Below are 17,500 nucleotides of genomic sequence, written 5' to 3' on the forward strand. Positions count from 1 at the left end.
TGGTTCATGACCATACATCTACATATAATACGGCTCAGTGTATGTGGACTTCCACAAGGTTCAGTCCTTGGACCTTTACTTTTTCTTTTATACATCAATGATCAATGATCTTATACATCAAGGATCTCAAACCTCCTGTCAATCATTCTCTTTGCTGATGATACAAATATCTTTTTTCGTCATAATGACTTGGCTACCTTAGTAACCATCCTTAATGTAGAGCTCGCTCGTGTTTCTTCTTGGTTTAGTGCTAACAAACTCAATGTCCATCCTGACAAGTCTAAATTCATCATTTTTCACCCACGTCGTAAACAGATTAACCTCTCAGATATAAACATTTCTATAAATAATTCCCCCATCACACGTGTGCAGGAAGACAAATTCCTTGGAATTATCATTCATGAAAATCTATCCTGGAAACCGCATATCTTTGTTGTCTGTGATAAAGTCTCTAAGATAATTGGAGTTTTGTGCAAGGCAAGGCGATACTTACCTTTGGATACTCTGAAAACTTTATAAAATGCTCTTTTCCTGCCTTACATCAATTATTGTACTCTAATTTGGGCTTCTACGTATGTTTCTTACCTTGAACCACTTTATGTACTTCAAAAGAAAGCCATCTGTATAATTACTTTTTCTCCCCCACGCAAACCTTCTAAACCCCTTTTCTCTAAAAATAATTTTCTTTCGCTCCATTCTATCTTTGAATTCCATGTGGCCTGTTTTATTTTCTCACATTTTAACAATATTCTGCCTACTCCTGTTTCCTCAATCCTTCATTTTAACCATGAATATCACGATTATTTGACTCGTTCACGTTTTAATCTTCATAAAACCAACCACAAGTATCAATTTGCAATCACCTGGCAGGCTCCTGTTATTTGGAATGACATTCCGTTAACAGTGCGCAACAGCCTTACATTAAGTAACTTTAAAAAAAAGTTGAGACTGCATTTTCTGAATGCTGAGTTAGTATATTGAAAAATTGGCTATGGAACTCATTTCCCTTAATTCTTAGTTCTATAGTCTGATCAAGTCCCTTGGGACTAAATTGTAAACTTTGTGGACAAATTGTTAATGTTTTGTTTTTGTTTTTGTTTTTGTTTCCTGTTATTTGAATACAATTTCCTGTTATTTGAAACAATTATACTAGGAGTACTTGTTTATGCAATTTATTTAATTATATTATCCTGTGTGTTTGTAAATTAAGTAGTCATAGTTAGTTGTATAAGTATTTTAGTTAAAGCCTTCTTCTATTCATGCAAATTTTTCAAATTATGTTTGCTGACCATATGCCATTTAAGCCTCCGGCTTTGGCTGTTCTCATGTATTCCTCAGAGTCTGACGCCGCTGAGAGATCCAACAACACCAGGATAACAGATCTTCTGTTATCAATTGAAAGAGCAATGTCGTTGTACACTCTAATAAGGGCAGTTTCCGTACTGTGGTTGGAGCGATAAGCAGACTGGAAGACTTCTTTAAGGTTATTGTCATTGATGTAGTCGGCGAGTTGCTTAGCCACAACTTTTTCTATCACTTTAGCCATAAAAGAAAGATTGGAAATCGGTCGAAAGCTGTTATATTCCTGGTGACCAAGACTCGGTTTCTTTAAGAGAGGACGTATTAAGGTTTGCTTGAGAGTAGGAGGCATGATGGAAGACGCCAGAGAAAGATTAACGATTCTCATAATTATAGGACCCAGGAGATCAGCACAATCAAGTAGCAGCCGAGAGGGAATTGGGTCAAGTTCACAAGTCTTTCATGCCAAATGATTAATAATATCCAGGGATGATCATTGGTAATCATGTTTACTTCAGGAGCAGTTTAAATCCCGGTAAACCAATTACAACCCTCTGGTAAAACCGTTTTAAGTGAGTTACTCGTCATATTGAGTTGAGGCAATGAATGCATCCAAATTGCTTTAATGAAAGAGAGAAATGATCTTCGTACTTATCTGGATAATTTCTCTCTTTCGTCTGTAGCCCTACATTTACTTCTTCCAGTCCTTTCACGGGAACACATCAACCCCACAAATTGACTTGCTCCCATTTGGCTTCATATCTCGGTTCGTAAAGCATTGCACCGGTATCGCAGAGGACTCATGGGTTCGAATCCTGTTAAAGCTGCCTGAATTTTTCAGGTGTCAATTAGAGACATTAGAGAGATTAAGCATCGCGTTTACGTGAAACGGCAAACGCGAAACGGTGGGCTGCTGCTTGTCATAAAAGCATTAAAATTATGTTATTCTAACTCGTTTCTTTCTTTTAAAAAGTCACTTCATACCTGCTGCTAACCGCCAAGAAATGAGCTCATATCAAACGAGTTTCTTCTACTTTTGGCAAAACGCAAATTTTAGTCCGACGTTTGCCGTTTGCCGTAAAGGTGATGCTTAATCTCTCTAATGGCTTAATTGTGGAGATGAGTGCGACGATCACCTCTACCATTCGTCGATGACGCGCACTTCAAATACATTCATTTCTTTCAAATCACTTTGAGGTATTCACTTGCGTGAAATGCATACATGAAGGCCATTTTATTAAAGCATTAAAGGGTCTTAGCTGATAAAGCATAAGAAATAATTATTTGTAATTGCTTTACTAAAACTATCATCTTGTGATACAAGATAAAACTATGAATAAATATAGTTAGGGACACTGTGTATTCATAACTTCTTACTAACCGAGCGCGAGGGCCGTACTAGGGAATATTGGCCCGAGGTCGTGGCAGTACGGACCGAGCGCAGCGAGGTCCGTACAAAAACGACCGAGGGCCAATATTCCCCAGTACGGCTCGAGCAAGTTCGGTTAGTAAGTAGTTTATTATATGGCTTTTTAATTACCTTTTGCTTTGTTTTTGCAAGCCCGTAATCGGCCCGTGGGCATTACGGGAGAATAATGCCCTACAATTCAGTCACAATTAGCCAATCAGAGCGCGCGTTATATCGGCTACAAACGCAAGCCATATAATAATACGACATAAAAATATATAATCTTAAAAAGACTATTAAGTACCACGTTGCAATAAAACAATCAAAACAGGCTGAACCGAACTACATTTACTGTCTAGTAATTTTGGAAAGTCCAGGTTGTGAATCGTCCACTAGAGAGCTTTAATTTTGGTTCGAACTATTGCGGCCACATTTTATCAAGTAGGAGACCCACTCGGTTGGAAGACGCACCCTAAACTTTTAATTTTGATTATATTAAATTAACAAACTGAAAAGTGTGGTTAAACTCTTGATTGATTGCAAGGAACGTTCTCTTGGCTTAATAAGTAACTGATTTACCTGTAATCCGTTATCATGCCAAGCACTAGTTAGTATTACCTCTTTTTTATATTTTTAAACGCATTTGGTTTTAGCACGTTTTCTTTTGGTTTAAGGTTATTGTTTTGTAGACGTGGAAGAGGTAGAGGTCTCCCCATTCCCGTTCCCAGAGTCATCGTTCCCTTGACCAGCGTTCGGGAAAGAGAGACTCTGGTTGAATCCAAAAAAGGCCATATTTGATTGGCTGTTGAAAAACGGTTTCATTTCTGGCCATTTTCAGTCTAAACTCGAAAATCGTGCTTTCTTGTGGATTTTTATCTACACGAGGTTGAAGATGATCTAGAAATAAAGCATTTTACAACTTACCAATTCCGTAATGTTTTTGTTTTTGAAAATACACCAATTTTCACTTGCGTGACACCATGTGCTGAAATCTGTTTTGGTTGATAAATTGTATCTCGTTATTTTTTATTCTCCGCAGTTTAAAAGGTTCGAGTTTATTGGGAGATGTGTTTATACTCGTGTGCACTGTCTGGCGAGTGAAAAGTAAGCGCTGTCATGGCAAGGTGAACTCCATTGTTGATTTCCAACCGTCTTCCCTCACGCACGCGCAGTTATTTAACCGGAACCAGAGTTTTCTGGTTCCGGTTTTGGATTATTCCAGAGCCTCCCGCGCCCGTTCTGCTGGACAAGGGTAACGGAGGCTCTGGGGACGAGATTTAAGTCTCCCCTTCTTTGTGGAGCGTAAAACCAGGTCATGTCTCTGGTTGCGCATACTTGATCTCCCCATTTCAGCCTCCAGATTCGTGAAAAGAACTTCGTTTCTAGTCAACCGGCCCGGCTACGCTAAGGCAGAAAAATCAAATGCATTAAGTGTCGGTAGGTTGTCTTTTGAACTAAACGTTGGCAATGATAAAATGACATCGGGAAGTAAGACAGACAAATTGAACATCAAACTTAACTGATTTGGTACAAATCCCGTATCTCTATCAGTAGCATTTACGGTTAGACGTGCAATTCGAAGTCTTCGACGTCCTGTTTTCCGGAAAGGGTAAATTGAAAACAAGCACAACAAACGCGCCATTTTGGTTTTGTGGTTTAATATGAAGATATACTGGCCGGCCTACAGTCCAGTGTTTCTAGGTCACGTGTACAGAATTTTACAGGATGACATCACGAAAGGTTTTTCAAAGGAGTGGCGAGAGAATTCACCATCCATCAGAGTGATTCGATCTCGTATCTCGCCCCCGGCGTCATATTTGGATTGACTGTGTTAGTGTTTCGTTGCTCTTCTTCAAATGATTCATTTTTCGGTACTTCGGAAATTGCTGTTTCCCTTTTAAACCACACAATTTATGCCGATGACACGCGGTTCAAGATCCTACAACATTTGTTGCTCACCAAATGTTGAACAATGTTGCACAGACGTGTTGAACGGAATAGAGCTTGTCTCTGTTTTCGTTCAACATCGTTCAACAACGTTCAACGTGTTGATTGGCATATTTCAACGTTCAACATGGCATGACACACTGTTCAACATTTGTTGTACAACAGCTGCAACATTTGTTGATCAACAAATCTTGAACCGTGTGTCACCGGCTTTAAACCAAATTTTACTGCGTATGGATCAGTGCTTGTTTCCAGAACTGCACATGCGCGTAATTAGATGCACTCCCAATTTTGAAATCCAACGCGAAGTTTCCCGTTACATCTAAGCATTGCTACTTATTTGCAACAACAGAGTAAGTGTTTGAGTCAGCTTTATTTTTTGGTTTAGCCACATGCAAATCTTTATCTATACTTGAGGAGCAAAATTTGGTGGACGTTAACTTTAATTGTCTGTATTCCAGGCTAAGAGCAAATGGGCACTTCCAGTGTCACCCTTATCGAAATAGACCATATTCGTATTCTCCGTATTGGACTGGAACTAGCTTGCAATGGAGGCTAATGCGGGGGAATCTTTTCAAATGCAAATACTTTTTAACATAGTCCCCCGCATTAGCCTCCATTGCAAGCTAGTTCCAGTCCAATACTGAGAATACGAATATGGTCTATTGGGCGCGCATTTTAGTACTTGCAGTTCGGGACACATTAGTGGACGAAAAGCGCATTTTACATGATTTACTCATTTATATGATTTATAGTCTGCAAGATTTTTACACGGAAGTAGCTGGCTTAGCAAGCAAACGATGATGTGTAGCACACGTGGCATTGAAAGGAAATTTCGTTATTCAGTGTTACTATTGGAACAAAATCAAAATTCTGCTCTGTTCTTGTAAGTTTTGCCGCGAACTGTTTTTAATCATTTCTTGAAAGGCATGGTCATTAAAAGAAACTAGTTGCTTGGCGAAGGGCGAAGGGACAAGCGAAAAATCAGAGTTCTGGGCAACCTACGACCTCCTTACGCCCGTTGCCTAGCAACTAGATGATCATTCTTCCAACGGACGCATTACTGCACATGGTCGTTTAGCGTAATTGTCATTGCGTGGTTGCAAACGAGCTGTAGCGCATATATGATTTTCTTCAATATTGTAATGGGATTGATAATTATTTACAATTGATATATGGTGTAGATCAACAGCATGAATATATGTTACTAACCCTAGCTAGGACAACTTGCGCCGTTGGGCAGAACAAAAGCCCTTTGCGATCGATATCTGTGGACTGCCTATGAAGTGCTACAAATTCTTGAAGCCTTTACATTAACCATTCCTCTCCATTAATTCTCCTAACGTTATTCGTTGGCTGGTCATGAGAATTTGGTGTTAAATCAAGATGATACTCTTGAGCTAATAATAATCTTCATTCTCAATAGCTGACTACCTGAAAGTGTATTGTGAAATTGATAGGTGAATTTACATACTGATCAATACTGGAAGTCAAAGGATTAATTAATTTAACAAGGTCAATCGGTGATTTCATTGTCTTAAAACATATGGTTGATTTCGAGACAGGCCAAGGTTCTCTCCGCCATTCGCTTGTTAGGAAATAAACAGCATTGCATCATGAGCCTCGGTTATTGTCTTTAAAGGATAATCAATCTGGTCAGAGCTAGTGCTCTGGTTAATGCTTGGAATTTAAATTAACCTGGGTAAATAGTACACAAGACCTAAGAGTTCTCCGAAAACAAACATCTTTTGATCAAGTGTTGTTTTCTCATTCTTACTAATCACTTCTCCGACTTCCTATCCAAGACCCGAGTATCATGTCACGCTTCTTCCGCAAACCTCAGTTCCAGCATTTTAGCACAAGCCCTAGCGTGAAAGCATGATTGAAGGCCTTAATGGTGTCTTTTTTTTTCCTCCTCACATCCATTCAGTTAAATATGAAAAGCTGACGCTCTTTGCTTGCCAATGCAGAAAGCAAGAGCATGTGAACTTCATGACATCCTCTAAGCAACTTTCGTCTTTCTTTATTCATTTACACCATTTCTGCGTTTTGTCGCAGTCGCGACATCTTAACAAGTGTTTTACTTTTGATTTTCCTCCACATGTCCTTGAAAGCTTCTTTAAAATGCTTGTCGTGGAACGGGTACAAGAATGGATTAAGAGCAGAATTCAAAAACCCCAACACAAGAAAAACATCGAAAAGTTGTACAGGAATATATTTGACAGAGATTATTTCGCAGATATTCGCAATAACACTCACTGTTACATAGGGAAACCAACAGAAATAATAGAGAACGACAATGAAGCCGATGTACCGCGAGCCTCGAACATTTCTTCGCAGCCTTTTTCTTTCCTTTTTCTCTATTCTAGGAGACGGTAAAGCGTTCATTTGAGCAGCCTCGCCGTTGCTAGAATTCGAGGACTCGTTTGTGTTTAAGGAAAGACTCCTCTCTATTTTCTGAAACCTCTTATGGTGTTGACGTACAATGGCAAAGATGAGCGACCAAGATATTGCCATGAAGATCATGGGAAGAAAAAAGTTAAAGACATTGACCGCAATGTTGTATTCCTTTGTGGAAAGGAAATAACAGTAGCCATCTTCGACAGCCGGAAGATCAATTTTCCATCCCATAACAGGAAGACACGCCCAAATGATGGCGTAAATCCACAACAAGCAAATTATAAAGACAGCTCTTCCAGGTGTCATTAATGAGTTATATCGGAGAGGCATCTTTAGCACCAAATAACGGTCCACAGTGACAGCACACAGGTTGATAATTGAGCTCGGCACGGCCAGTAAATACATTGTGGTATAAAGACTGCACATAAATTCACCTTGTGTCCATTGGTGGTCTTTTATAGTTGCGTCCAAATGAAATGACGTGACAAGCCCCGTTGTCAAGATATCCGATATTGCCAAGGATATAACAAAGTAGTTGGTTACATTGGTTCTTAGCTTCTTGTAGAAAAGAAAAGCGTATACAACGGCAATGTTACAAAGAAGTCCAAGAGCAACTACTGTCACTTCTGCTATGATGAGGAAAACTTTAAGGCCCTGCTTCCATTTGACAGCATCGTTTGGTGGCTGAGATGTGGGAATCGTTGTTGAGCTGTTCAAAAAGGTTTCATTTGCCAAGTTTGCCATTCCAATCGATTGACGTTGTTAATTTACCTAGAAGATGGAGAAAGAGCACATTTCAAATTCCAAGGTCCGTTTGGAGTGGCTTAATAAATGTACTTTTATGCTTCTAATTCTTTGCCATCGGTGTAGTCCAGACGGAATTAGAGTTTGTGCACAAGTGCGCTTTGGGTTTGGTTTGGTTTGGAGGTCAAAATTTGGCCTTAGTGCTCTTGCGCAGAACATTACTGAAAGTTTAAGTCGGACTCGTACTGAAATCACGAGGTCTTCACTGTCATTAATCGACAACCGATTTCGTGCTTATTAGGTGAAGCATCACTGCGGTAGGTGGACGATGCAGACCACAGCCAGACCAACACTCCGGTCTTGGATAATTGATTACAACATCAAATGATTAAACTCTAAAATTTTTTGGCGGACAAAGAAAATAAACCGAAGGCCCCGTCTCAAAACTATAGCGTTTATGAACGAAGCCACACGTTCGCAAATAGTCGATCACAGAGGCTAAGGAGTGATTGCTTGGGCAAATCACATAAAAAATGCGTGAAAAACAAATAAAAGGTCATTGTAACTATCGGTGCATGACTTTACGAATTTATACCCCGGCAAAACTTTATAGTTGTCATAAATTAGAGATGTAGAGCGCCATTTCTGCTACTATAAAAAAAGGCTTACAAAACCAGACCAAAACTACTATAAATAGCATTGGCTTTGAAATATTAGTAAGTAAGGTTTCTATTCCCCTTATTTGTAATATAGCGCTCGATGATTAGTTTCTCACCGAGTTCCTGCAGTATCGGCCAAATCTGGTTCGCTCAATAGCAAGTATGCGAAGATTTCCTTAAACATCAAATGTGTATTAGCGATTCAGTCTCGGTGGCTAAGTGTAATTTATTTGATCGAGTTCAAAGTTCATCTACAATCTGATCTGTAAATGGTCTTCTATTCAGAATGATAACGTTTTGAAAAATATAAACGGAAATAGTTTTCTAAGTAGACATCAAAATATTTCTTACCCGTTAAAGTCGAGGGGAGATGACCGCCTTATTCAAGGGCCTTGACAATTCTCCTAAGTCCAGGGTTTTAACTGGAATGATAGAAAAGCGAGCTGAAACAAATTAATTGCGCGCTTTGCAGGACATCGAACAAATCACTGCTCGAATACTTTTTTGATTGGCAACAAAAATGCGTCGGTAGAAAAGATTTCATTTTGAGTAACATAGCAGCTGTGAGAGGAAATAACATTGAAATCTCATTGGTCGGAAAGAATGAAAATACTTTGAATAATAAACCGACTTGAAACATCTGTAGTGCACTCTAATTGAAATAGGAAAATATTCATCAAACCTTTTAAGACCATAAATATTTTTCTTTCGCTTGAATCGTCGTTTGAAATGGTGGAGACAATTTGTTCGATTTAACTCTCCAACTGTCGCAAAGTTGGGTGTAAATAGAAGTTTCACATGTTCAGTTTGATTGACCTACGGGACTTAAATTGACACAAACACTTTTTGTCTAATGAGAAATAATTACCCGAGATGTAGAGTTTTCTCCATTGGCTGTATAATGAATAATATGCAAAAACCTACTGCCTCAAGCAGCTAACCTGGAATCCACATTATCGAAGTCTTTTATACCCTTGGAAATACAGCAATATTTCCGCAGAGTTTCTCGTGAGACATTGTGGGGTGGTCTCGTGGTGATCATTATCTCTGGGTAGACTGACCCTACACCACACCCCTAAAGGGAAAAACACTTTCTATATTCAAATTTGCCAAAGAACGAACGTGAGCACAATTTTTGAAATTCATTTATCCGATTCGAATAAACGCTGAAGACATGTTAGCTAGGTAGAAAGAAAAATGAATCGGGGAAATCAAGAGAGACGACGTTTAAAAAAATCGTGAAAATGACGGAGATACGAGATATCTCAAAGCGTACGTCATCAAACAGGTCGGCCACTTGTTAATTTATTCCCTTATCTTGCTGTGGATTTTTGTCCAAATGTACCGCGAAAAAAAGTTTGGATCGATTTCTTTTTGCGGTAATTCCTCGCGGTTTTTCTCTTGGTTTTAATAGTCCAGAAAACATAGATAAAATTCTTCTGCCATCGTCAGTATTATGTTTTTTCAATAGTTAACTGTTTTGCCTTTTCTGGAAGCGTTCTGAAACCTCGTACTTCTGATTTATTCAAAGCCTCAGATTTAGCAAAAACTTATAGTAAGATAAAAAATTAAAGAGAAGTAGAAAATTTAAATCTTAAAATGAAAAGGTGTCGCTAAAGAGTGGCCATTTTTCAAATATATTTACCCTTAACATAAAAAATATGAATCTCCTTATGTCCTGCTAATCACAAGATTATAACTTTTTATAGTTTATCTTTCAAATTTACTGGAAGCGACTACCATACCAGGATATACAGCAAATTGAAAATCTAAAACACATTTTTTTGTGGTAGTGCACTTTTTACGTGCACTACACACTATGTCACCGGGTTAAGTTGTTTTCATGTCGCAAATTTTGTTGTTCATGGCAAAATGTTTTATCCTCCATCGACACTTCCTGAAAACTTCTTCTTCTCTTCCTAAATACTGTGTATCAATATTTATTTACTTTTGCATCATAAAGCAGGCTAACAAAATCTGTACCTTGCTTAGTTCGCATTTTTGAGCGTTAAAATAGAATTTTTGGTCCTATGTTTCTGACGGCAAGTCCAATATTTTGAGGTCACCCATCCAAATACTAACCCCGCCCAACAGGGCTTAACAGAGTGCACGCTCAAACTTGTGGTGAAATAGAAGTTGTAAGGGAACTTGAAAATGATCAACATGTCAGCCTCGAAGCCAATGTTTCTCGATTCCCTTTTATTTTCTTCAATCTTTCTGTGATTTAGTATTTTACTCGTAACGACATGTTTTCTCAGGGGGCTATTTACCTAAGACACCTACCATGGCACTATAATGATATACGGTACCAAAACAATATCGTGTACTATTAGAGCTACATATTACGCAAAGATAACTTGAATCTCCACGAAGACAAAACGCAGCTTAGTTGAGAATCATACAGTACTGTGTTACTGCACTACCACAAGTACGTTAAGTAGTCCAATACAAAAGACTTTTTGCCAAGATTAAAGCGAATGCCACGAAAACGGTATTTCCATCTTTAACATTGTAACTTCGCTATTCCGAGTCTAGTGTAACAATTGAAATTAGAAAACTGGTGTGAACGGCTATGAGTTTGGAGAGAGTATTTATATTATTATATAATAATATTTAGTATCACCCAACAAGTGAACTAATGCAAATCCTGCATTTTGATTTGCTACGCTACTAGAGGACTATTATTAATAGTCCTCGAGTAGCGAAAAGCGTGACGCTTTTTTTCGTTTTATTCCCAAATAAAAATTCTTTAACTTGCATTTGCTAACTTTATTATTGCCTTTTCTGTCCGACTAGTTGGGTGATACTAAAACAATTAGACCCTTCGCCCTCAAGGGCCACGGGTCTAATTGTTAAATATTATATTATAATATTAATATAATGATACTTATTATCAATAATGAATAATATTATGAATTATTCACTGGAGCAAAACAGGCTAAATGCCTATACCAAATATTGATAGAAAATTCGGGCCGGATGGGTCCTAAGATTAATGGCTACCCTTTTACTAATGCTGCTTGTAGATAAAAGTGGATGAGTATTGTGAAAACGCTCCAAGGTGGCAATCAACCCTACGCGAAACTTAGACTGCAAGCTGAACAAACTTTTGCCACAGTTTAGCAAGCAATGCACATTGACCACTTTCATAAATCGGGACCACCTTTACATTCTTTTGTATTTATTTAATTAAACCTACTGCCTTCATTTTGAAACAAATAATCTTTTGAAATTTGCTCGTCGTAGTGGCTGCGAGGCTAGGAAGGCTTATTAGAATTAAAACAAAAGAATATTTTATTTGGCCGCCATAATGAAAGAGGTTTTTGCAAAACCAAATAGGCCTTTTACCATGTTCGCCTATTCTTGGTTTGCATCCACGTGATGAGACGGCGATGTTGGTGTACAAAACAACAGAAAATGGCCCCAGAAGTTTTGCACAATAGTAGAGTCAAATTCCCATGCAAACCGTCAAGATGTAACAGCAAAGAAAAAGGAAGGGGGGGGGGTGTATTTTGGTATTGTATATCATGCGTACTGGTATATCTACAGCTATAAGGACGTTTTAGCACTGGTTTTGAAATAGTTTACTATCACTCATTGCAGGGCATCTACAGTTGTTAGATTTTGGCGTTCTGCCAACACCTCTGCCAAGAATTCTTGACTAGTTTTCTCCAATGGCTACCTGATCGTTTATTAGGTTACCACGAAAACTGTTTAAGAGGGGCGCCAAACGATAATCTTCGGCGAAATATGTGATCGGGGGAGTCAAACTGTTCTAAGAATTTCGGTTCTACGTTGCCAAACAGCTGTAGATTTCTTCACTAAAACATCACCTAAAAGATTCGCAACCAGAGAAAAGTAGTCCCTTACGTTTTCGAAAGGTCACCTAGCAGTTTCGGATGAGAAAGTGGTTCGCTGGGAAATTCTTAGAAGTAACGTCCAGCTAGCAATTTCTGAAATGAAGATATCAATCCCTAAAATGTTCGGACACTTCAATTTTCAGCTAAGATATCCGAACAGATCAAATTCTTCTAGGTAATAAAAACAGTTTTAAACATTACAAGGAGATTAGAAATTTCTCTCAAAGGCTTTTGGCTTAATTTGCTCGTTGGATGTCCTTGTGTTTCAGTAAGGACTGCTCGTGTTTGAAAGTCCGACCAACTCCGGACTACAGTAAAATACCGTGAATTAACATGTTCCAATATACTTTATTTTCTCTAATATGAAGCAGAAGACAAGGCTAATCCATGGTGGACATTGCGGTTTCTACTATTATGTATTCCAATAATTCAATTATGGCCATTGATTTATATCAATAAAAAAAGGGACTTAAGATAGAGATTCAACTTTTTACCTGAGAAATGAAAATCGGTTAAATAATATTAAGATCGCCGATGGCCGATCGAATGCTCCAAACTTGTCATGTGTGATTAATTATTGCAGCTGAATTGTGGCTCAGTAATTGGAACATTTATCTGACCTGTAGGGTATTAATATTAATATGCAAACCATTGAAGTCGAAAGAATCATGCCAAGTTTCATGTCACATATAAAATCTATTTCAAAAGGAAAAGAATTTTCAAGTGAAATCAAAATGCTCCATGAAATATAGAAACAAGTCAATCACGCATACTCAAATTTTGAAAGAAAGCTCACTTTCCTTTCCGCTCCTTTACATTTTATCAGTCTCCTGAACTTTGAAGAGCAAATAAAATATTTCTTTTTCTTTGACACTAGCAAGGAAACAATCTTTTACACCTCAACTTTTTGAATTAAAACATCGAATTCCTTCATTCTTTGTCATGGCCATTTAAAGAAATTAATGTGCTGTTAACTGTGCAATAATTTCATTACCTTATCAATATCAGTGGCTCGATTTGGTCTCAGGAATGTACGTGATATTAAGGGGTCATTCTTCTGAAGTCGTAAACAGAAGTAATGTCGAAAGGGTAGTCATTTGTATACGCTAAAACTCACCTCTACACTTTATAGTTCTCATCAGTACTTGCGGAAAGTTGTTGTTGTTGTTCAGTCAGTTAATTAGTTTGTTTGTTTGCGTCACGTACAGTAGCTCTCGGTTACCATTACGGTAGTGTGCGGTCATGTTTAGAATATTTGAACACAATGGGCGATTTGATATCTGATGACTGAGTTAAACCTGTCGTTGAGACAACGGCACGTGACAAAAATATTCCATTTTGGCTGTTATCGATTGAAAATATCTTGTCCTCAAGGGAGTGCCTCACGAAAACTAAGACAAAAAGCTTTTTATGGAGTCGGGTGCCTAAATGCGGAAAGCGGGCCGGCACTTAAAAGAAATGGTGGGCACAGGTTCTTTGTTTGAAAATCCTTGACTGCAATTTTTTTTTTTTGAACGGACTGTTTCATGGAGTCCAAAGATTTATGCTACGGATTGTTTACCAGCAATATCATTAGTTTACGTAAGCCTTTTTTGCGTACTACTGCGAATGGAAATGTGTTGTTCAATTTGAAACTGTTTTTCGGGACTCGGTGACGGTTTCAAAAAAGTCGCCATAAGCTTGATGTGCATACTTCACCCCGCCTCCTTAAATCAACTGGTTCAGTGGCCTTGACCCGAATTATCAGTCCAACTTTAAACCGAGGTTTTCAACAATCGAAATGCCCCCCCCCCCCCCCCCCGGGATTTGCTTCGAGTAGCTTCCTTGAGCTTGTTTTTTGACAAGAAGCCACTTTTATATACAAAGAGTGGCTAAACTGAATTGTCCCCAACGAGTCTAACCCAGTTTGACCTCGGCGAAACGAGGCAATTCCCAACCGAGACTGCGCTTTTATTCTGTGAACAAATTGACTCTTCAACGAACTGCTCTTGCGTCTTACCATGAAAACCTACATGACTCAAAGCTTAAATGGTTGCTGCCCTTAATTTGATTTTATTATTTTAACTTGGTAAACGTTTTGTTTACTTTTTCAATGGGAATTTTAAAGTAAAGGGGTGAAAGGACAGCACTTGTGCGTTGGCGTTGTGTTAAACTGTCGGTAAGACCCTCAATCGGCGTCCAGCCCAACTTGAACCACACACTTATTACGGTCAAAAGAGTAAGCAAACTGACCTTAAACCGAATTGTTTAGTCTCCAGCTCGTGACGTTTCCGCCTGAGTTACATTCTTCCAGCCAAAAAAACGCCAGAAACGTTTGCACCGTTAAAGGAAACGTCAACTGAAAACTATTTTAAGTTCGCGTCGTGACATTTGTCGAATCTACCTACATCTGGATAGGTAGGAAAGCCGCGGCAGCAATTTAATATAGAAAATGAAATATGGACTGTTGGTTGTTCACCGTTTGTCGATTTGAAGAGGAAGGAAAAAAAGTGTACCGAAATGTATGCCGCTCCCGCAGCACGCTTTTTCTAAAGGAAAGTAAAGTGCCGCGACCATATTTAACGTCGATAACTCGTAACAGTAATTAAACTAACAAAACCTGAGGTCGACGGTGCGCTCATTTTACTCCCCCCTCTCCACTAGTGCTCCGTTTTACGGGTATTTAAAGCTACTTGAGCTACACTGAAAGGAAAGAAGTCGAAACAAGGATGCGAGATCCGGGAATCGAACTCAGGACCTCTTGCAACAAGGCCGGACACTAATAACCGACTGTGCCATCCTTGCTTCTTCCTTTCGGCTGCACCTGTGAAACGTGTGCTTCACTGGCATGAACATCGTTGTTGCGGTCGTCTTTTCTAAAACCGCCTAAAACATACGCATACGGCTATTTACAACCTGAAAGTTTTGTTGTTGTGAGAATATGGCGTGAAAAAGTTCAAACTGATAAACACGACAGTGTCCATAAGAAGTCTTATCAAGCGTAAATATGATGTTGCAGTTGCGACTTCCAAAGGCGATGATAAGTATCCAGTTGCATTTTGTGCTCCGACAAAGCCTTTGAATCCCAAACTGCTGGACCTTGGCGCCCGCGTCTTAAAACGTCGTTAAATTTTCGGCCTTTTCAGTTTAGCCTCAATTGATCTTAGAAATAACCGTTTGCATTGAAAAATAGATATATATATATTTTTTTTACGTACCTCAAACGTTTCAGTTTGGCGTCCAACCTTAGTTCCTACTCATTGTCTGATCATCTTTACCTGCATTTCGACGGATCTCTTCCCTGGAGACTATTTTCTCACGTACTTAAAATTAAACCAACTTCCTTCGAGAATAAGCAACCTATTTGATTTTGGTTTACAGCATTCAAAGATGTCTTGCTGTAGTACTTCCCGTGACTAAAGGCTTTTATCTTGTTTTGGAGAAGTAGATAAAATCTGGTTTAAAAGGCAATTTGTAGCACATCTGTCAACCAACCAAGTGAGGAAAAAACATCGATATTCAATAATTTTCCGGCGCAGGTCATATTTTTACGAATCACTTTTTGTGTCTTTTACACGGCAATATTTATTCATGCATAGCTATTGTCGACGGTGGTCTCTTTAAGGGCATTCAGTTTTCACTTGAAATGTATGATCGAAAGACTACTGAACTTCAATCATGATTCTCATCTTGAAAAGCTACCTTCATATCTCAATGTGAACATTCCTGACAGTGATCAAAACCTCTGCGAAACGTTGTCGTTATGGCAGTCTTTGCCTTCCTCTCGATTACATTTGGAAAGGTCTGAAAGGTTAACCATCGCTCATCACTAGCTTCTCTAAAATCTTTAGGGTAAAATTGATCATGATATGACATGTGTGGGAAAAATGCGCTAAATTTTACGCGAAACGTTCAGACTTTCCTCGGCTGCAAGAAGTTGAGCAAGTCCACAGGCACCCCTCGAAACCGTCACACAGGCAGGGAACCCTGAATTGAACATTTCTCTTGAGCCGATGCTCTTTAACTGACCGCCTTTCATACAAACATAGTCAGTACTACTAACTATGATACAAGCTGGCTTTGAAAGGATGTAGAAACATCGTGAAACAATAATTAGTCTTGCCGCAAATTGAAATCCGCCGAGCTTCAAGTCTCGATTCTAAAAACGCTGTTGAAGGTATATTCGTTTTTGTGAACGGCAAAATAAGCTTCAAGCTATTAGTAATACAGAGCTTAGATAGCAATTGGGCACGAAATACTAGCAAATAAATATATTCTCGGAAATCGAGAGATTGCACGGCATAATTTCTCTTCGATTACATTGATTGAAAAAAGAAAAATAGCAACCTGCCACACCACCATCACTGATATCTGTCGAACCTCTGACCCTTCTAAATCACTGAGATAACACTGCACATTTTTTTAAAAAATGCGGTCATGGATTTGAAATCCAAAAATCCAGCTCTTTTATTTACGACGTCGGGACATCACAAATAACTCAATCACTCCTTTGAGGAGTCCGCTCGTCCTTGGAGAATTTAAAATTTCATTGAAGTGTTTGTATTGAGATTCCGTGCAATGATGATTGGAATTGCCCTTGAAATGTTGTTTTTTTTCCATTTGATTGATTTTTGTTCTTAATTAGTTTCAAGTCACTGACCTTCAGTTAAACCTTTGACTTCAGCTGATGGGTTCGGTCAAATTCCCATGGCAACTCTTCAGACCTATATTAAAAATAAATTGGATTAAATTAAATGATGTTCCCAACGTTGATTTTCAACTTAATGTAAATCCTTTTCAATCTTTTCAATCATTTCATCTGCTATCCATCATCGTTAATTTTTATTGTTGTTTTCGGGACCGCTGTAAAGTAAACCATTTTATAAGGGCATGAGCTCCCTCACTGCTGAGTACGTACGGTGTGCTCTCAAAGGAATGGGAAAAAAAGCCTGGACGCATATCTGCGTGAACTCGGGATTTCCTTATGTCCTGGATCGTCAAATGAAAAACAAAGAAAAAGAAATACAGTAGAGATGTCGGCTACATTATTATTTATCATTTAAGTTAGATTTATGGCAGTTCTCTTCTCGTTATGTTCACTCATAAAATGTTCGGTCGTAGAAAGTCCGCGAACCGAATCGTTCCGAAAACGCTCGACATCTTTTAGTGTGGGTCTACCGCGAACAGTTTTTGCATTTATATGT

At 38.6% G+C, this 17,500-nt stretch overlaps 3 protein-coding genes across 16 annotated transcripts in view; 2 read left to right on the plus strand and 1 right to left on the minus strand.

The window, feature by feature from the left end:
• LOC137985663 (D-serine dehydratase-like) overlaps positions 1 to 3,616 on the plus strand; it is a 33,743-nt gene extending 30,127 nt beyond the window's left edge. Inside the window, exons 8-9 of one of the 3 annotated variants that reach the window (XR_011119324.1) lie at positions 1,339 to 1,483; positions 1,696 to 3,616. The gene's annotated coding sequence lies outside the window, so the exon portion shown is untranslated. Of the gene's footprint in view, positions 1 to 1,338; positions 1,484 to 1,542; positions 1,672 to 1,695 lie in introns of those variants that run through there. The other 2 variants (XM_068833314.1, XM_068833316.1) reach the window with 2 other exon arrangements.
• A 180-nt stretch (positions 3,617 to 3,796) lies between these two features.
• The window catches only part of LOC137985664 (octopamine receptor beta-2R-like), a 60,876-nt gene continuing 47,172 nt past the window's right edge, over positions 3,797 to 17,500 (plus strand). Inside the window, exon 1 of the mRNA XM_068833325.1 lies at positions 3,797 to 3,831. The gene's annotated coding sequence lies outside the window, so the exon portion shown is untranslated. The remainder of the gene's footprint in view (positions 3,832 to 17,500) is intronic.
• Positions 5,783 to 17,500, minus strand: part of LOC137985661 (5-hydroxytryptamine receptor 4-like) — a 29,853-nt gene continuing 18,135 nt past the window's right edge. For 3 of the 12 annotated variants that reach the window (XM_068833307.1, XM_068833306.1, XM_068833301.1), the window contains exons 2-3: positions 16,957 to 17,020; positions 5,783 to 7,825 (exon numbers count right to left, since the gene is read on the minus strand). In XM_068833307.1, coding sequence (XP_068689408.1) covers positions 6,686 to 7,798 — 1,113 coding nt within the window. In that variant the 5' untranslated portion in view covers positions 7,799 to 7,825; positions 16,957 to 17,020 and the 3' untranslated portion in view covers positions 5,783 to 6,685. Of the gene's footprint in view, positions 7,826 to 8,808; positions 8,880 to 9,325; positions 9,533 to 13,434; positions 13,521 to 15,514; positions 15,717 to 16,956; positions 17,021 to 17,500 lie in introns of those variants that run through there. The other 9 variants (XM_068833304.1, XM_068833302.1, XM_068833305.1 and 6 more) reach the window with 8 other exon arrangements.

The sequence above is a fragment of the Montipora foliosa genome, chromosome 14 (genome assembly GCF_036669935.1).
Source record: "Montipora foliosa isolate CH-2021 chromosome 14, ASM3666993v2, whole genome shotgun sequence".
Taxonomy (NCBI): domain Eukaryota; kingdom Metazoa; phylum Cnidaria; class Anthozoa; order Scleractinia; family Acroporidae; genus Montipora; species Montipora foliosa.